Below are 15,970 nucleotides of genomic sequence, written 5' to 3'. Positions count from 1 at the left end.
ACTATTTTGCCATTTTCTTCAAGAATTCTTTAAGAATGCCTAGAAGCATTCTATAAATGATCAACTCGTGATCGGTAATTCTTCAGGAAATGCTTTAAGAATTCCTACGAGAATTTCACCCAGGATTTCTGAAGTATTTCTCCAAAAAAAACTCTTGAAAATTATTCAAAGATTTTTTTCCGAATTTCTTAAAGGATCTTGTTAAAAACACTTGCAAAGGTTTCATCAATCGGATGAAGCATTCTTTGTTTAATTTATTCAATAATTTCTCCAAGGATTCTACGGCGGATTACTTTGTGGGGATTTTTCCAGGGATCGCTTAGGAATTCTACCAAGGGTTTTTATTTCAAAATCTAGCTTCAAATATGCTTTTAGAAATTCCTCCCAAACTTCCTTCTGAATTTTTTCCAAAGATTTCTTCACAGTAGTATATCAAATAAATCCTCTAGCGATTTCTCAAAAGATTGGTTTAGAATTTATTCTAGTTTACTATTGAAATTTTCAAAAATAATTCTATCAAGCAACTCTCCAAGTATTCCATTAGGAAAATTTCATACATTATTTCCCCAGGTATTTTACAAATAACTTTGTATAAGAAATCCTTCGGGAATTCTTTCCTGCAAGAAGTTCTTCATGTATGTAGTTCAAAATTTACTCCAGCGAGATTTTTTCGAAAATTCTCACACATCTGTTTCCAAGAAATTCTATAGAAGGAGTTCCTTCAGAAATTTTTCAATTGATACCTTCAAAAATTTCTTTAGCGATAACACCAATTTTGGTCGGATTTACTTTTCCTAACGATTTTATCAAGCATTTGTTCCAACTCTAAAAACTTTTTCTTTACGATTCATCTAGGAACTACTTAGAGGACTTCTTGACAAATTCCTACAAGATTTCCCTTGAAAATTGCTCTTGCATTTGCTCCGGGAAGTCCACCGAGCGTTTCTGACGGAATTTCTACAGTAATATTCCCAAGAATTCCATAAAGAGTTTCATAACGATTTCCACAAACAATTCCTTTGCGGCATCCCCACATGATCTCTTAACCCTTTAGGACGCGCGCCGTTGTACAAAGTACAACACCGTCAAAAAACCTCACTCATTGTATACAGCGCGAACAGCGGTGCAGTTTTAGAGTCAAACAGGCGCGCGTCCTCAAAGGTTAAGCAATTTCCCAGAAGAATCCTTTAGGTATTCCTTCAAGATTTTTTTTTTATTTCTTCAAGCGTTCTTTTCTTAACGATTTTTCTCGGTCAAGGATTTTTCAGGAATTTGTGCAAGCATCGAATTAGCTATGCCTGCAGCCTGCAGGGATTTCTTCAGAAATTCCTCCAATAATTGCTGCGGACCTTCTGTTCATTTAGCAATTCGTTCCTTTGACCTTTTGTTCATTCGAGCTTTCGTTCCTCCGACCTTCTGTCCATTCCACTTTTTTCCTTTGGCCTTTAATACTTCGACCTTCTCAAGTAACATTTCCTAATCAGTCGTGTAAAAGTTTTATGAACCATTATACAACCTCATACCTTTCAATTTGGTTTTATGATGGCTCCAAGAATCTCTCAATGACTTAAAAATGTTACTTGGGTTTTGTCCTTCAACCCTTTGAACTGAAGCCTTTCAGTAGCGCATCAGGAGCGACTCAAGGAGATCTAGGTATGGCCCTGAAGCATCCTGAATCCTTCTTAAACGCTGCTTAAACCTTTTGAAATGTCTTTGAAAAGGCTTTGACTTATCTAAAACAAATCTCAAACCCCACTGAATCCCATTAAAACCTCCAAGAATGCCCCTGAACATTACTTGAAACCACTATAAGTGGTTTTCGAGGGTTCCAGGGGTTTCAGGATTGTTAAAGAAATTACAGGGCGTTTAAGGGAACTTATGGATGGTTGAAAGGAGATTCAGGGGGGTTTAAAGGGGGTCCATGGGTATTTCAAGAGATCTTAGAAGCGTTCCGAGCTATCCCAGAAAGTTTTAGTGTGGTATCAAAGAAGTTTTCGGGGATCTAGGGGTCTCAAAACGATTCAGGGGGGATTCAGAGGATCTAAAAGGGTTTCACGGAAGTTTTTCCAGGGGAGTTCCAGAGATTGAAGTTTTAGGGGGCTTTCTAGGAGTTTAAAGAGATCTCAGGTGCGTTTGGAGGATCTAATGAAGATTCAGAGGGGATTGAGGGAGATTTCAGGAAAGTTTTACATGGTTTTCAAAGGGTTCAGATGATTGCAGGGGATTTGTAGGGGCGTTTCCGGGGCTATCTTAGAAGTTGAACTCTTTGCGGTCAGAGAGGACCGAAAGGACCCAAGGGATGGAGCTGAGCATAAAAGCGTGTTCGAATCATGCGAGGATGCGGTAGCAGCGGTAAAACTTCCCGACCCCCAAAGGTTAAGGGGGGGGGGGGTTCGTGGAAATTTCAAGAATGTTTCACGGGGGCTTCAAGGATGTTTCAGGAGCGTTTCAGAAGATCTCAGAAGGTTCCAGAAGAGTTTTAGATGGTCTCGGTAACCTCTGGGTAGTTTGAAGGAATTTCAAGGAGTTTATGGGGTCTCATGGAGTATCAGGGTGGTGGGAGATTTCAGGGGGTTTCATATGGGCGAATGAGGAGTATCAGAAAGCTTTAGGCGATCTCAGGAGGATTCAAGGGGTATTTTACAGGAAGTTTCAGGGGACCCTTAGAGATTTCGCATATTCACATGTTCCGAAGCAGAGAAGGATGACATTAGATTCGAAATCGACCAAATGTATATTCGTAGTTGCGCATTCGTGTTACCGTTACTTGCAACGGCGGGGTGACTTGCAACACTTGATGTCTTCTGTCTGATTTATCAGCAAAACATAAAAATCGGACGTTTACATACCAAAACTCAGTCGAACTATAAAGTGCACATACTATCTGAGTAGAAGCGACGATTTTTACTTTTATTAAAATAGTTCCAACAAAATATTCATAAATTTAACATTAGTCTAAAAAGGTAAAAAAAATATGAGCCTCGAATCGTTGCCTGCAAAAGAATGAAAACAAAATTTCCCAAAAATAATATTCTGTATGCGGTTTCTATACATAATGAGCTATATGAATTTCTATTTTACATTATAAAAATATTACAATATCTTTGTTATATTCATATATTTTGAAATATTGTACCTAGACGGGGTGACTTGCAACACTCATTTTCTTAACAATTCAAAGTTCAGAAAAATGAAATATTGTTGTTTAACTAATAATTCACCAGCAAAATTCTGGAGGATCATCATATGAACTGAAGAATACATTAAAACCTATGTTAAATTAAAAATTAGTAGATTGGCGTTTTTGAGCCCAATATTTCCATATAAAAATTCACAATACAGTTTCTTATGTAAAAACAAATGCAAAAATATTAATGTCAGCCCAAACGATATCACAATAGTAGCAAGAATACTTATCAAATATGCTTGAAACTAAAAATTTATATCTGCGTGTTTGGAAAGGGATTTACATTGGGTGTTGCAAGTCACCCCGCACGACGTCTTGTATAAAAAATGACCTTATTTCGCATTTCCAACATGAAAAAATAAATCAATCTATAACTTGTTCACTCTATTTTATAGAGGGGCCGGCTATTAAAACTATTACAAATAGTTTGAATTTAAAAATTTAATTTAATCAACATTTTTTGTTAGTTGAAGCTGAAAAGTGTTGCAAGTCACCCCGTTTGACGGTACGCAAATGACGTGGAAGGCTCGGCGAAAGGCTACATATTACACTAGTTTACAGCATTTTTGAACTCGGTAAGCTGATGATCATTTTTGGTGTAGAATCATGCCCTGAGTTCGAAAACGCGAAAGAAAAAAATTACAGTAGAGCGGAAATTTTTTCGACATTCCATACAAGGTTGATGATTTGAAATCGATTTTTGTACTATTTTTAAGCAAAGTCGCTCACTTTAAACATCTCATTCTCCGTAATCAATGCTCCGATTGAGCTGACATTTTTACTGTAACTCGCCTACATATGATATGTCAAATAAATGTCGAGAAAAAAATTTTAAGTTGTTTTTTTCTTATTGAAAAAAATACATTTCTACAAGAAATTTTGGGAATTTTGCTAAAATTTAAGAAGATCGTCCCTAATACTCGCCAATATCTTGAATTTCATCAATCTGACGTAAAACCTGTATTCAGATGATCGAATGGTATTGTATTCAGCTTTTAATTTATGGAAAAAGATTTAAAATTGGTTGAACAAAACGCAATATATTAAATTTTTGAAGGTCGGTTTGGAAATCAGTGCTAAATTGTGCTTCAAAAATTTTAACCGTTGACAGAAGTTCACGACTTTCGTTTTATTTTGTAAACTTGTGTTATCGACAAGTGATAAAATCATTATAAGCTGAGATGTGAAGATTATCAACGAAGGTCAATGTGATGAAAAAGTACTCAACAGAGATGAATTTTGGAACAGGTGGAATTTTTAGAAATCTAATTTTCGGAAGCGATGGATGAACCGAGAGCTATTGTGACGCCAAAAGTAGAACATATATTTTTTTTTTTTTTTTTTTTTTTTTTTTTTTTTTTTTTTTTTTTTTTTTTTTTTTTTTTTTTTTTTTTTTTAAGAGTGACCAGGTGGAGCTGCAGGACAGCTGATAGCAAAGCCTGGACCCTTTCCCAACTTTCCCCCAACTAGGACTAATACTCACGATGGACTAGACGATGTCGTCAACTTGAGCAAAGTGTGTAGTAATTAGCATTAGGTCGTAGTAGTTTTTAAAAATACTGTTTTTAACTTTTCCCATCGCACTAGTGTTTTGATCGAATGGAAGCTCCAAAGATGATTTGATAATTGAACAATATTTCAACCATCGAAAATCTCCGAGGTCACTGGACAACATTCAGAGATAAAAAAAGGTGTCTATGTCTATGTTAACGCCTTCAGAGTACTATTCTTAAGAAATATACAAAGAGCAAAAGAAAAAAAATGTGTCGTAGCTAATTTTTAAAGATTTGATATTTCTGAAAATTATTCGAAGACAGCTACCAGAACTAGCGTTTTTAGCCGATATGGGCAACTAGTTTTTCTGACAGCTTCCCCAAACAATAATCAGATAATATCCTCAGTTATTTTATAATACATTCTGAAAATTATTTCAAGCTGATTACCAATAGTGTCAATAACCGATGTTAGTCATTGACAGCACCAGCATCATCTCCAAATAACTCTCATATTAGTGTTAGATAATACTTTTTGAGCTTCCATTCGATATTGTAAAGAAATTTGTCAAACCCTATTTGTCAAAATATAGTCAATAATGTATCAAATTGTGTTTCTAATTTCGCTAGTCGTCTTCTGCATATCTGTGATCATCTCAGTCCAAAGTAATATTATATCCATCGTAACCCTTTACAATGTCAACCGTCCTAAGTCCTAACTAAATTCCTGTTTTTTTTTTTTATCAGTGAAATAATACCGTCTAAGATATAAAAACAAAAAAGTTCAGTCAACTGATTTATGTCAAAAATAAAAATGATAATGATTATTTGTCAACTTTTATAAATTCACAAAACCCATAAAAATAAGAGATACAAATACAAACTCCTATAATCAACACTTTTATCTTTACCTAATCAGTCCATAATTTTCTAATTGTAATGAATCTAATCTGTAAGGCTCTAAGTCAACTTATCCTAGCGTCCCCTGTCCTGTGTACTAACGAATTCAAGTAATGAATGATGAGTGTAACGCAGAGACCTCCTCTACCCACTCTTGCGTTACGTTAAATTTAACCATTATTGTTAAATTTGAGAAAATTCAAAGAATGCAAAGATTAGGTCTATGCAAGCTGAATTATAATTTGTTTTTCACTTGTGATAAATGCACGACGGATACTCCTTTGGTTCCCATTAGCACTTACGGCGATTCCTTCACTTGCGCTCAACTCGTAAACTAGATATATCTAGCTCAAAGTCCAAGCGGTGGTGAATGAACTGGCGCTAAAGTGCTAATGGGTTAAGCCCTCCCATCGCGTCAAGATCGAATATCCAGGGGAGGGCGCCAGAAGTAGAACATATTGAGCTGAAATCGACTGCAGATGATAAAAAAATGATCATATTAAAGATAAGTAATGGTATTAACATAGAAATTCGAATAAAAAAAAAATAAACAGCTTAACACTCATCCCAGAAAGGTTCATAGTTGAAGCCAGGCTTGTCCGCACTGAACGCATGAAAATTCTGCTCTTTTGATTTACACCACCAAAACCATTGTATTTATGTAATCTTCCTATCTTACCCGATAGAAGGATGTTGAAATTACCTAAATGTCATTTTGAGCTGTCAAAAAACCGCACCGCAGTGCCACACTGTGCGCGCAAAGAGAATTTCACCCGGGTGAATTCACCCCAGTGAATTTCTCTTTGCGCGCTCAGTGCAGCACTGCGGTGCAACTTTTTGACAGTTCGAAATGTCATTTAGGATATTCAAACATCCTTCTATCAGGTAGGATAAGAAGATTACATAAACATGATGATTTTTGTGGTGTAAATCAAAAGAGCAGAATTTTCATGCGCTCAGTGTGGACAAGCCTGGTTGAAGCTAGTTAAAAATCCTACAATTCAGTTAGTATTCAAACATTTCAATTCAGAAATTGTGATTCAATCACGCTTTCTGGAATATTAAGTCAAAGCTTGGTAACTATGACCAAACCTTTAAGAAAAAGTGAAACAAACTCATTTTGAAAGACCTGGCCAATTGAATTTAATTCCAAATCCAATCAAAACAAATTTTTGAATTTCTACAGCAACTTCGGCCATCGACTAAAAATGACTGGACAGGCCTATCGAACGGAGATTTCTGGATAATTGATCTACAAAAATCATAGGCTCTTTTTGTCAGAAGACTTACGTGTAATTGAAAACATTTCTAATTAGAGCAATGATAACTCAAGTTAAAACCTCTTTAATAAATAATAATAATAATAATAATAATTTTACATTCTTTGGGAAGATAATCAAACCCAATTGAATTTATTTATATTTTAAATTATTTCTTAGTTTATTAAAATTCTGTGTTCAAGATCTATTGCCTATAATAGCAAGAGAGAGATAAGAAAAACGTATTCTACAATGTTGTGCAATACTATTTATCAACGGTATGACGAATCAGACTCTACCTACTTATAGTATTTACTATAGACCGGGGATCCAGCGAGATTTATAAAATGATACAAATATTTTACCCCCACACAAAGCCAAGAACTGTGCTCTTTAATTATTTGCCAAAATTTGGAAGGCACTTCCGTGTAAATGTATGCTATTCCAACACTACCACCTTGCAGCACAAACCGTAACCACCTTTTCGCTTCCTCGTGAAAAAGGAATGGAGAAGAACGACCGACTAATCCATTACTTTTCCGCAAGTCCGATCCATAAGCAGAAAATCGAAGACAGTGAGGTTATGTTTTGATTATGGAATATATTTTTTGTTATTGTTTTTATGTGAATGCCCCTTTGGTGAGGGTCAACCCGAAAGAATGAATGACCGCTGACTTGGTCCTTTGTAGTTTTGAAGATACTGATGGAAGGGTTCCCTTGCGGACATCGGGGAACCAAAATGTTTACCTACTTGCAATGCGGAGGGCCTCGTGTTTTGTTTACAATCCTTATGGTCACTCAAAAGCACCCACGTTGTCTTCAGGAATTTCTCCCGATTCCGGACGAATCCGCACACCAAAATGCAGGAACAATAACGGATCGTCAACCTTCAGTATCAAACAATAGCATGGCACTTCAAACCACCAGAATCGAACGCAAAATAAGCCAATTTTCCACTTTATTTCCGCACCACGTTGTTGACATTTTGAATATTTTTACCTTCTGCCCTAGGCAACCACATCACATACCCATTCACTGCCTACTGTTCTCCATCGGCCCCAAAGGGCGATTCCTAGTTACTCTCCGAAAACCACTTCTCCGTGCATTCCTCACAATGGATCACCATCCGCAATCAGCCGGATTAGCCGCAATTTTCCCAACAATCTTCCCCAATAGTAACAGTACCGATTGCCTTCTCCGAAAACACGCGACTGTTGCTGATTTTTCACTGTTCGCTGTTTGATCGCTCCTCTTTTTCTTCCTCTCAGTGCTCGACTGCGCGCCCTCTGCAATCCCCCCACACACAACCAGCAGCCGCGAAGGAGACGACCACTAACCAGCAGCAGCAAGCACTCTTTTTCTTCACGCGTGAAAATATTTCCGATGCGGCTATTTTCGGCTTTCGGAAATTGTCACTTCCCAAGGCACGGCCGGGTGCCGATTTCACTGTTATTTCCTGGAGGATCGATCGATCGACACGGAGAAACGTAACTGGGGCCGAATTTCACATTATTGGCAGCGATTTGGGACGAAAAACTGTGCGCGCCGAAGTAGAGAACACCGCAAGTCCACGACGATACCGATAATCACATGGAAAAGTTATCTAATGACAGAAGCTGTGCAAAACGGACGGCTGCTGCTCGAAACGACTGGCAGCGAGGTTACTGGCGTTAGGCAGGGTCGAACTCCGCGGAAATATTGACAGCTGTCAGTTGAAAAAGCTCCGCACCGAACAACAGGTCTGTGCCAACAAATGAGGAAAAAGCTCCACTTAGAGCCGATGCACACGAGCGTTAATTGGGTTCTTTAGGGGTATCCGGATTATTTCATAATCGGATTCTCCGCCCAAAAATTAGTCGAAATCCAAAATTTCATAATTTTTGGAGTCCGGGAACTATTTTTAAAATGCATTTAAAGTTTGTATGGGGAAATTTTTTTGTTCGGGGCGAACTGTCACTTTATCGATTGAACTGTCATTCTACCTACGAAAATTAAAACTGTTTTGTTGATTTAATCATCAAAACAAACGTGTTGGAATTCAATAAAATCACGTTATACTCAGAAAAATGAGCTCTTTCGATTAGGCTATAGAAAATAGCAATATTTTATTCACTAAACAACCCAATTGACGCTGCGTGAATTCACGCTGCGTTGCCGCAGCGGTCCTGTGGGGCATGCGTTGACATTGCGTGCCGCACACGGTGCGGCGCGGTTGCGGTGCGGCAGCGTTGCGTTCTCGTGTGCATCCTCCCATAGTGGTTTCTGCTTTTAGTAGTGTTGCGTGTACGAACACGCTGCATTACACGAACACCACTTGAGTTACTGGTGGAAAATAGTAAACAAAGATCAGCTGTTCCCAGCAAAATCAAATCAGCATATTTTCAACCAGTAGATTTGCATTAGTGTTCGTGACACCGCGCTGCGAAACCACTATTTGATTGTGTGTAAAGTGCCCCACACAATGCATACGTTTGCGTGTGCGTGACAGTAGTTTGACACATTTCCCATGGGAAAACTGTCAAAAAAACGCAAACCTCGACGGAACGGATGCTATGTGTTCCAGGCTTAACTCAGGACGCACTTGCGTGCACGCTGCGTGGACGCGCCGCCCGTGTGCATCGGCTCTTAGAGGTGGCCATCATCAGTTGAAGGGAATTAATCGATCAAAAATAATGCCTCGAGAAAAATCAGACGATAATGGTTTCGGCTATAGACCAGAGCTGCCACATTACCTGTATTCCGTACACGAAAAAAGTTGGCACCCCCTCGCTTATTTTGCTACCTCAAAGTATTTTACTAGGACTGAAAGCTTAAAAAATAGTTCCAAAAATATTTTATTTTTTGAGTTAACAAACTTGTTCCATTGCCTTGCGGTTTAAAAATAAACGAGGGGGTGCCAAATTTTTTTTTCGTATACAACCCTGTATGTGGCAGCTCTGCTATAGACACTATAGATTCCATAGACTCGCGGAGACATGGTTGAGCAATACGATTTTAGTGTGTTTTTCCGTGAATTTAGAGTGTACCGAGTGAATATGACGTCACGCAATCCATTGTCGCTATTGAAATCGTGACGTCATGCTCGTTTGGCTACACGAACTGACAGTTCGTTTGGCTACAGTTGGCTTCGCCTTCGCGAGTCTATGGAATCTATAGTGTCTATAGTTTCGGCTTCTGATACAATCGCGGCAGTTACTAAAGGCCCGTTAAGACTATCTGATTTGTCGGTCTGATTTGAGTGACTGCTCGAAAAAAATGTATGAAATCGTAAACAAAGGTCACTCAAATTGCTCGAATCAGACCGAAAAATCAGATAGTCTAAACGGGCCTTAACCATGAAACGAGCATTTCTGGAGCTCGATTTGAATAGGTCGTATGTGCTTTTGTCGATTAAAAATTCGATCAGTTGGATTCGCTTATTAAGCGAAAACCGTTGTAATTTAGCATAGTTTATACATACAGCAGAATCCTCACAAAACAGGCTTTCTGTTCCATCATTAAAAGTTTGCAAAATATCTGCCATATTGCTACAATGACTAAAATAAACTGATCGAATTTTATATCGACAAAAGCACATACGACCTATTCAAATCGAGCTCCAGATTTGACTTCTCAAACATGATCAATCCAATGAAATGATGTGTTTAGACTGAGCAAATGGCTTGAGTGTTCACTTGAATGCTTTTAAATGCATCTCAGTTGAAGCAAGTGTTTACATTGTTCAACTCGTGCGGTGCGTAAGCAAACTGAATTGAATTCTCATTTGATAAATCTAGATTGAGTTTAAATAAGGGCGAAAGTAACATGCGAGAGTTCTCTTCATCGACTCTCTCTTCTTCAAATTAAAGTGACAAGATGCACGTATGGTTGCACTTTTTGGTCATAAATCGCTAGGTTGCGATGCAATCTAGCGTCTAAGTGTAAAAAAGTTCGATTAAATTTGCATCTTGTCACTTTAATTTGCAGAAGAGAGAGTCGATGAAGAGAACTCTCTCATGTTACTTTCGCCCTTATTTAAACTCAATCTAGAAATGACTTGAGGGTTTAGACGGGGCAAGTGAGATGATTTCGTTTGCCTTGAATGAAAAAGTTCAACATGTTCAACCTTGGGGCAAGACATTGTGCTGAAGAGTGCATTTTTTCTTCTCAGAGTTGCTCAGAATATTTTCTTCTGTTTTGCTTAGGTGTTGCCTGATACAATCGTATTGCCCGTTAACCTGCTTTTCGTGTGGTTCTCGGTGTGGTATTAGGGGTGTTTTTGACATTTTTTTTTTCGATCATTGGTAAAAAGAGTAACGAGTAACTCCAAATTTCTCAGAATTACTCTCGCTTGCACAGTGTCTTGCTCCTAGATTCGAATACCTTTGTTTTGATCAGGGGATGACGAAGGGCCGGAATCCGCATCCCAGCATTCGACATGGATTGGACACCATTTTCATTACTTTTTCGTAACGCTTGAAACCTTGATGGGGCAAGACACTGTGCTGGACGCAAGGCTGGACGCAGGTAAATTGGCTTGTTTAGTGAATAAAATATTGCTTTTTTCTATAGCCTAATCGAAAGAGCTCATTTTTCTGAGTATAACGTGATTTTATTGGATTCCAATATCTTTGTTTTGATTGTTAAAATAACAAAACAGTTTTAATTTTTGTGGATAGAATGACAGTTCAAACGATAAAGTGACAGTTCGACCCGAACAAAAAAATTTCCCCATACAAACTTTAAATGAATTTTAAAAATAGTTCCCGGGCTCCAAAAATTATGAAATTTTAGATTTCGATTAATTTTTGGGCGGAGAATCCGATTATGAAATAATCCTGATACCCCTAAAGAACCCAATTGCCTTTACTTCCAGCAAAAAAATATACTTAGGGTCTGTGTCAATTGGCGAATTAAAATTAATTTTAACTTAAACTTGACAGTTCGATAATTATTTCCTTAGGAAAACTGTCAAGTTTAAGTGTTGAACTGTCAAATTTAAGTAAAAATTAATTTTAATTCGCCAATTGACACAGACCCTTAAGAGTAGGTAAATTCAACCCAAGACCCCCCCCCCTCTCATTCAACCCAAATTTGAGTATACCTACATTTACTCAAAATTGGCTTATTGGGCTCAAGGACCCCCATTGGGTAGATGCATCTCTGTTTGTTTTTGACAACATCGGTGGGGTAAAGAGGGAAAGGCGCTGTCCATAAACTACGTAGACTCATTTTGGGCCATCTCAGACCCCCCCTCCCCCTCCGTAGACTTTTGTTCATACAAAATTTTCGAAATTTGTATAGAGCGTAGACTTTGGCCAGACCCCCCCGTCCCCTCTTAAGAGTCTACGTAGTTTATGGACAGGCCCAAAACAACCTAATTTTGGGTAACTAGTTTATTCGATATACTCAGCTTTGAGTAAAATCGACCCAAAAATTAGGTAGTTTGATTTCTCCGTGTGTGGTTTTAACATTGACAAAACATCGGAAATGTCAAGCATACTTTGCTCACAGACAAACAGACGTAACACTTCGAAGATTTTTCGATTCAAATCATAGTCACGGAAACATATTCGCCCAATGCTAAAATGACTAAGTTTGGCCGATCATCAGTTAGGTGGCGGTAGTAAGCAAACGTCAAACTCGAACAAAAACGATGTGAGCGCCACAGGTGGGTAATTGGCCAACTATCAAATTTTGAAAAAGATCGTTAAATCGAAGTACGATGGGAATTATCAGAGTGTTACGTCTGTTTGTCTGTGCTTTGCTGTTGGTGGGGGAACGTTCAAAAATTACGTCCCACATTTGGGGAAGGGGGGGGGGGGTCTAGAAAAGTGTGACAGTACGTGTACAGTCAACTTTCGCTCGTTGCACTAAGGGAACATTCAAATATTACGTCCATCATTTTTCGGGATTTCTAGACCCCCCCTCCCCCCTCTGTCACGCATTTTCCCTATACCTAATACACGTACTGTCACACTTTTGTAGACCCCCCCCCTCCCCCAAATGTTGGACGTAATTTTTGAACGTTCCCTAAGCTCTTAGCCCAGTTAGTGAAAGGCTTTCACTAGGTGGGCTGAGTTTTGAGCTGTCAAATAATCTTTAACAATAGAGATTCAGGGCTACCAACCTTGACAAATCGTGATTCACGTCAAAAAGTGACGTTTGACTTCGTTTTAACTGGGCTATAGCCCACCTAACGGGCGCCCAGTTAAAACGTAGCCCACCTAAACGTAGCCCAACGACCGAAAGTTGACTGTATTGGGTATAGGAAAAGTGCGTGACAGAGGGGGAGGGGGGGGTCTAGAAATCCCGAAAAACGATGGACGTAATATTTGAATCTTCCCTTGATGGTTTGCACACTTGGCAAAGCGTGTACTTAATTTTTATTCCCACTTTTTAAACATCTTGGCAATCAGTACCCACAGTCGCAGGGGCAGTTGATGGGGTCATGCAGAATCAGTCACAGGGAAGCACTGTCAAAATTATTATCAAAACAAAAAGTTACAAACAAAAACCGCGCTGCTGCATGCCAGCAACGTGCCTTTGGGAACGTTCAAAAATTACGTCAAACATTTGGGGGAGGGGGGGGTGTCCAGAAAAGTGTGACAGCACGTGTATTGAGTATAGGAAAATTGCGTGACAGAGGGGGGAGGGGGGGTCTAGAAATCCCGAAAAACGATGGACGTAATATTTGAATCTTCCCTTTCGTGTTTTGCTGTTGTGTGCTGAAATTTTGAAAATTTCCTATAATCAAGTTTTACAAAATACCTAATTAATATTTAAATTACAACATCGCAACCGTGAATCACAGTAACTATCAAAATGCCATACGCTCGGAAGAAAATGCATAGTGGCGATACCCACTTGCGCCGTCGGTGGCGGCTACGGAGCCGGAAGAAGGACCTCGACGAAATCAATCAGGATCTCCAGACCAGTTCGGACCAGTTGCTAAACCAGGATGTGGACTTGGAGAAGCCGGGATTCGCTCAGTTCTACTGCATTCACTGTGCCACCTACTACATCAACGATCGGGCCCTGCAGGACCACTTCCGCACCAAGGTACACAAACGACGCTTGAAGGCCCTGGAGGTGGAACCGTACACTGTGGAGGATTCCCTGAAGGCTGCCGGACAGGGAAGTTTCGTTCAGCCGCAGAAGCGTAAGATGGAGACGCAACCATCGAAACAGGAGTACGCCGAGGGAAAGCGGGTCAAAGTGGATGTCATGATCGAGGAGGAAAAACCGGCGAAGCAGAATCTGTCCAAGGCACCGAAGTACGACGGGCAGTTCAAGAAGATTTTGGACGATCTGAAAGCGCCGGCTACTTAGGAGACGAGTTTGCGGTTTTTGGTTCAGGTATGTTAGTTTTTATTAACCATTTTCTGTATATTACAAAAGTGTTTTGCAAAGCATCGCAATATTTTTCTCGTTAAATGAGGGACAATTCCTATATTGCTTCCGGGTAGGACTAAAAGAAAGCACAACAACTTGATGATGACTAATAATGGTGGTGGACAAAGCTGGCGCAGCTTCCGGCTGCTCTCTTAAAGCTTGTCCATGAAATGGGGTTGTCCATTGGCGTTTCTTCGCTGGGTTAGGATATCGCAACCGGTTTCCGTGACCAGCAGCGTTTGCTCGAACTGGGCCGAAAAGAGGCCGTCCGCGGTGACAGCGGTCCAATCATCGGGCCAGGATACATCGCGCCAGGATCCCTCCGAAATCATCGGTTCGATGGTGAAGCAGTGGCCTGGTTTCATCACACCGACGGCGTTGTTTTCTGAGAAAAAAAAAGGAAGATAATGAGAAGTTTATGATAAGATAGTGGAAGTTTTGCTTATGCTGGAAGGGCACCCTGTACTTTGAATTCCACTCAACTCCCCACCTAGGTAGTCAATAATAAGATCGTAGATTCAAAAGGTTCTAGTGCGCGCGGCTCCCCTTAGGCCGATGACATAGTAATCACAACCATCAGTATAATGAGAACACTAAAGAACCATGACTCAAACTCACATTTAACCAACTCAACCAATTTCGTCATGACCATTTCACCCAAGCAGCACTCACATCACACACCAGTCAATTTCGAACCGATTGATATAAATTTCTGTACAAAGTTATATACTGTACGTGCCTAACTCTATAAAAAATTTCAAATCAATCGGTTTGCAATTGACTTAGTTATAGCGGCAAGTGCCCAAAATAGGTACACCTGCCCAAATGGCACAAGACCCTCAAAGTATCTAAATACCAAGGTAAGAGATTCCCGCAAATGTCAAAATCGAGACTCACTAACACATCTGCGTTAGTTATGAAAAGTTGGTGTTTTTACACTAAAATGTCATTATTTCAGCAAAGTTTGTGAAGTTTTATTAGTTTGGATGTTTCTAAATGCTGAAAAAATATTAGAACCAATAAAAAATATTTTGTCACCAATTTTCAAATGGCGATATTTCCTGTTTTATTGCATGGAGGTCACTTTTAATCCAATGAGATGCAATTAAATAATTGCTTCTAAGATGGGAGTGCTTAATTTCTTAAGAAAGTTTGCTAAATAGTGATGTGCCCATACAAATCAGCGCAAACTTCATAACTATTTTTTGCTTTTTTCCTTTTCTCACAAATCCATGAATATTAGAGGGAATCTCTTACCTTGGTATTTAGATACTTTGCAAGACCAGCAACTTGTGCACGCATGTGAAAGCACTCGGCGGGGTGGTTTGACAGGTTTGACGCAGCTGTCGACGCTGCGATTCGCGTTCACTCTGACTGGTCACTTCTCATCGTTACCCTTTTTAGCATTGGGCGATTATGTTTTTCTAATGATGAATTTTATCGCAATTTGTTCCAAGTGATACGTCTGTTTGTCTGTGTCTCTACTCTACTATGTCATCGCCGTTATAGTCAGCGAGCGAAGTTTTCGCGATACAACACATACAACCAGAAAAAATAGGGGATTCACTAAATAGATTAAATGACTGCGTAAAGCCCAATTTCGTGTTCGAAAGAAATCGCTCAAGAAACCTTTTGAGCGATTTCCGGCAGGATTTTTCTACGGTGACTGTCATTTGAACTGTCATTTCTTTGCATGTGCGTACTGCGATCGAAGAAAAAACGATTTCTTGAGCGATACAGGCAAGGAATTTCCCATA

General features: G+C 39.3%; 3 protein-coding genes across 6 annotated transcripts in view; 1 reads left to right on the top strand and 2 right to left on the bottom strand.

Moving 5' to 3' along the window:
• LOC109398457 (serine-rich adhesin for platelets) overlaps positions 1 to 8,505 on the bottom strand; it is a 38,446-nt gene extending 29,941 nt beyond the window's left edge. Inside the window, exon 1 of one of the 4 annotated variants that reach the window (XM_029864811.2) lies at positions 7,839 to 8,505. The gene's annotated coding sequence lies outside the window, so the exon portion shown is untranslated. The other 3 variants (XM_062846851.1, XM_062846853.1, XM_062846852.1) reach the window with 3 other exon arrangements.
• A 4,994-nt stretch (positions 8,506 to 13,499) lies between these two features.
• On the top strand, positions 13,500 to 14,239 carry LOC109398472 (zinc finger protein 593 homolog). The gene has a single exon (XM_019670851.4). The coding sequence runs from the start codon at positions 13,644 to 13,646 to the stop codon at positions 14,148 to 14,150; it is 507 nt and encodes a 168-aa protein (XP_019526396.1). The 5' UTR covers positions 13,500 to 13,643; the 3' UTR covers positions 14,151 to 14,239.
• LOC134287530 (methionine aminopeptidase 1-like) lies at positions 14,166 to 14,598 on the bottom strand (the record flags this gene model as incomplete). The annotated part of the gene is given in 1 exon segment (XM_062849439.1): positions 14,166 to 14,598. A coding segment is annotated over 1 exon segment (233 nt), but the record flags the coding sequence as incomplete, so codon positions are not given.
• Positions 14,599 to 15,970: the final 1,372 nt, after the last annotated feature.

Source organism: Aedes albopictus, chromosome 1, assembly GCF_035046485.1.
Source record: "Aedes albopictus strain Foshan chromosome 1, AalbF5, whole genome shotgun sequence".
NCBI classification, from domain to species: Eukaryota; Metazoa; Arthropoda; class Insecta; order Diptera; family Culicidae; genus Aedes; species Aedes albopictus.
The sequence above is the reverse complement of the archived record's forward strand: the minus strand, read 5'-3'. Positions and strand labels throughout refer to the sequence as shown.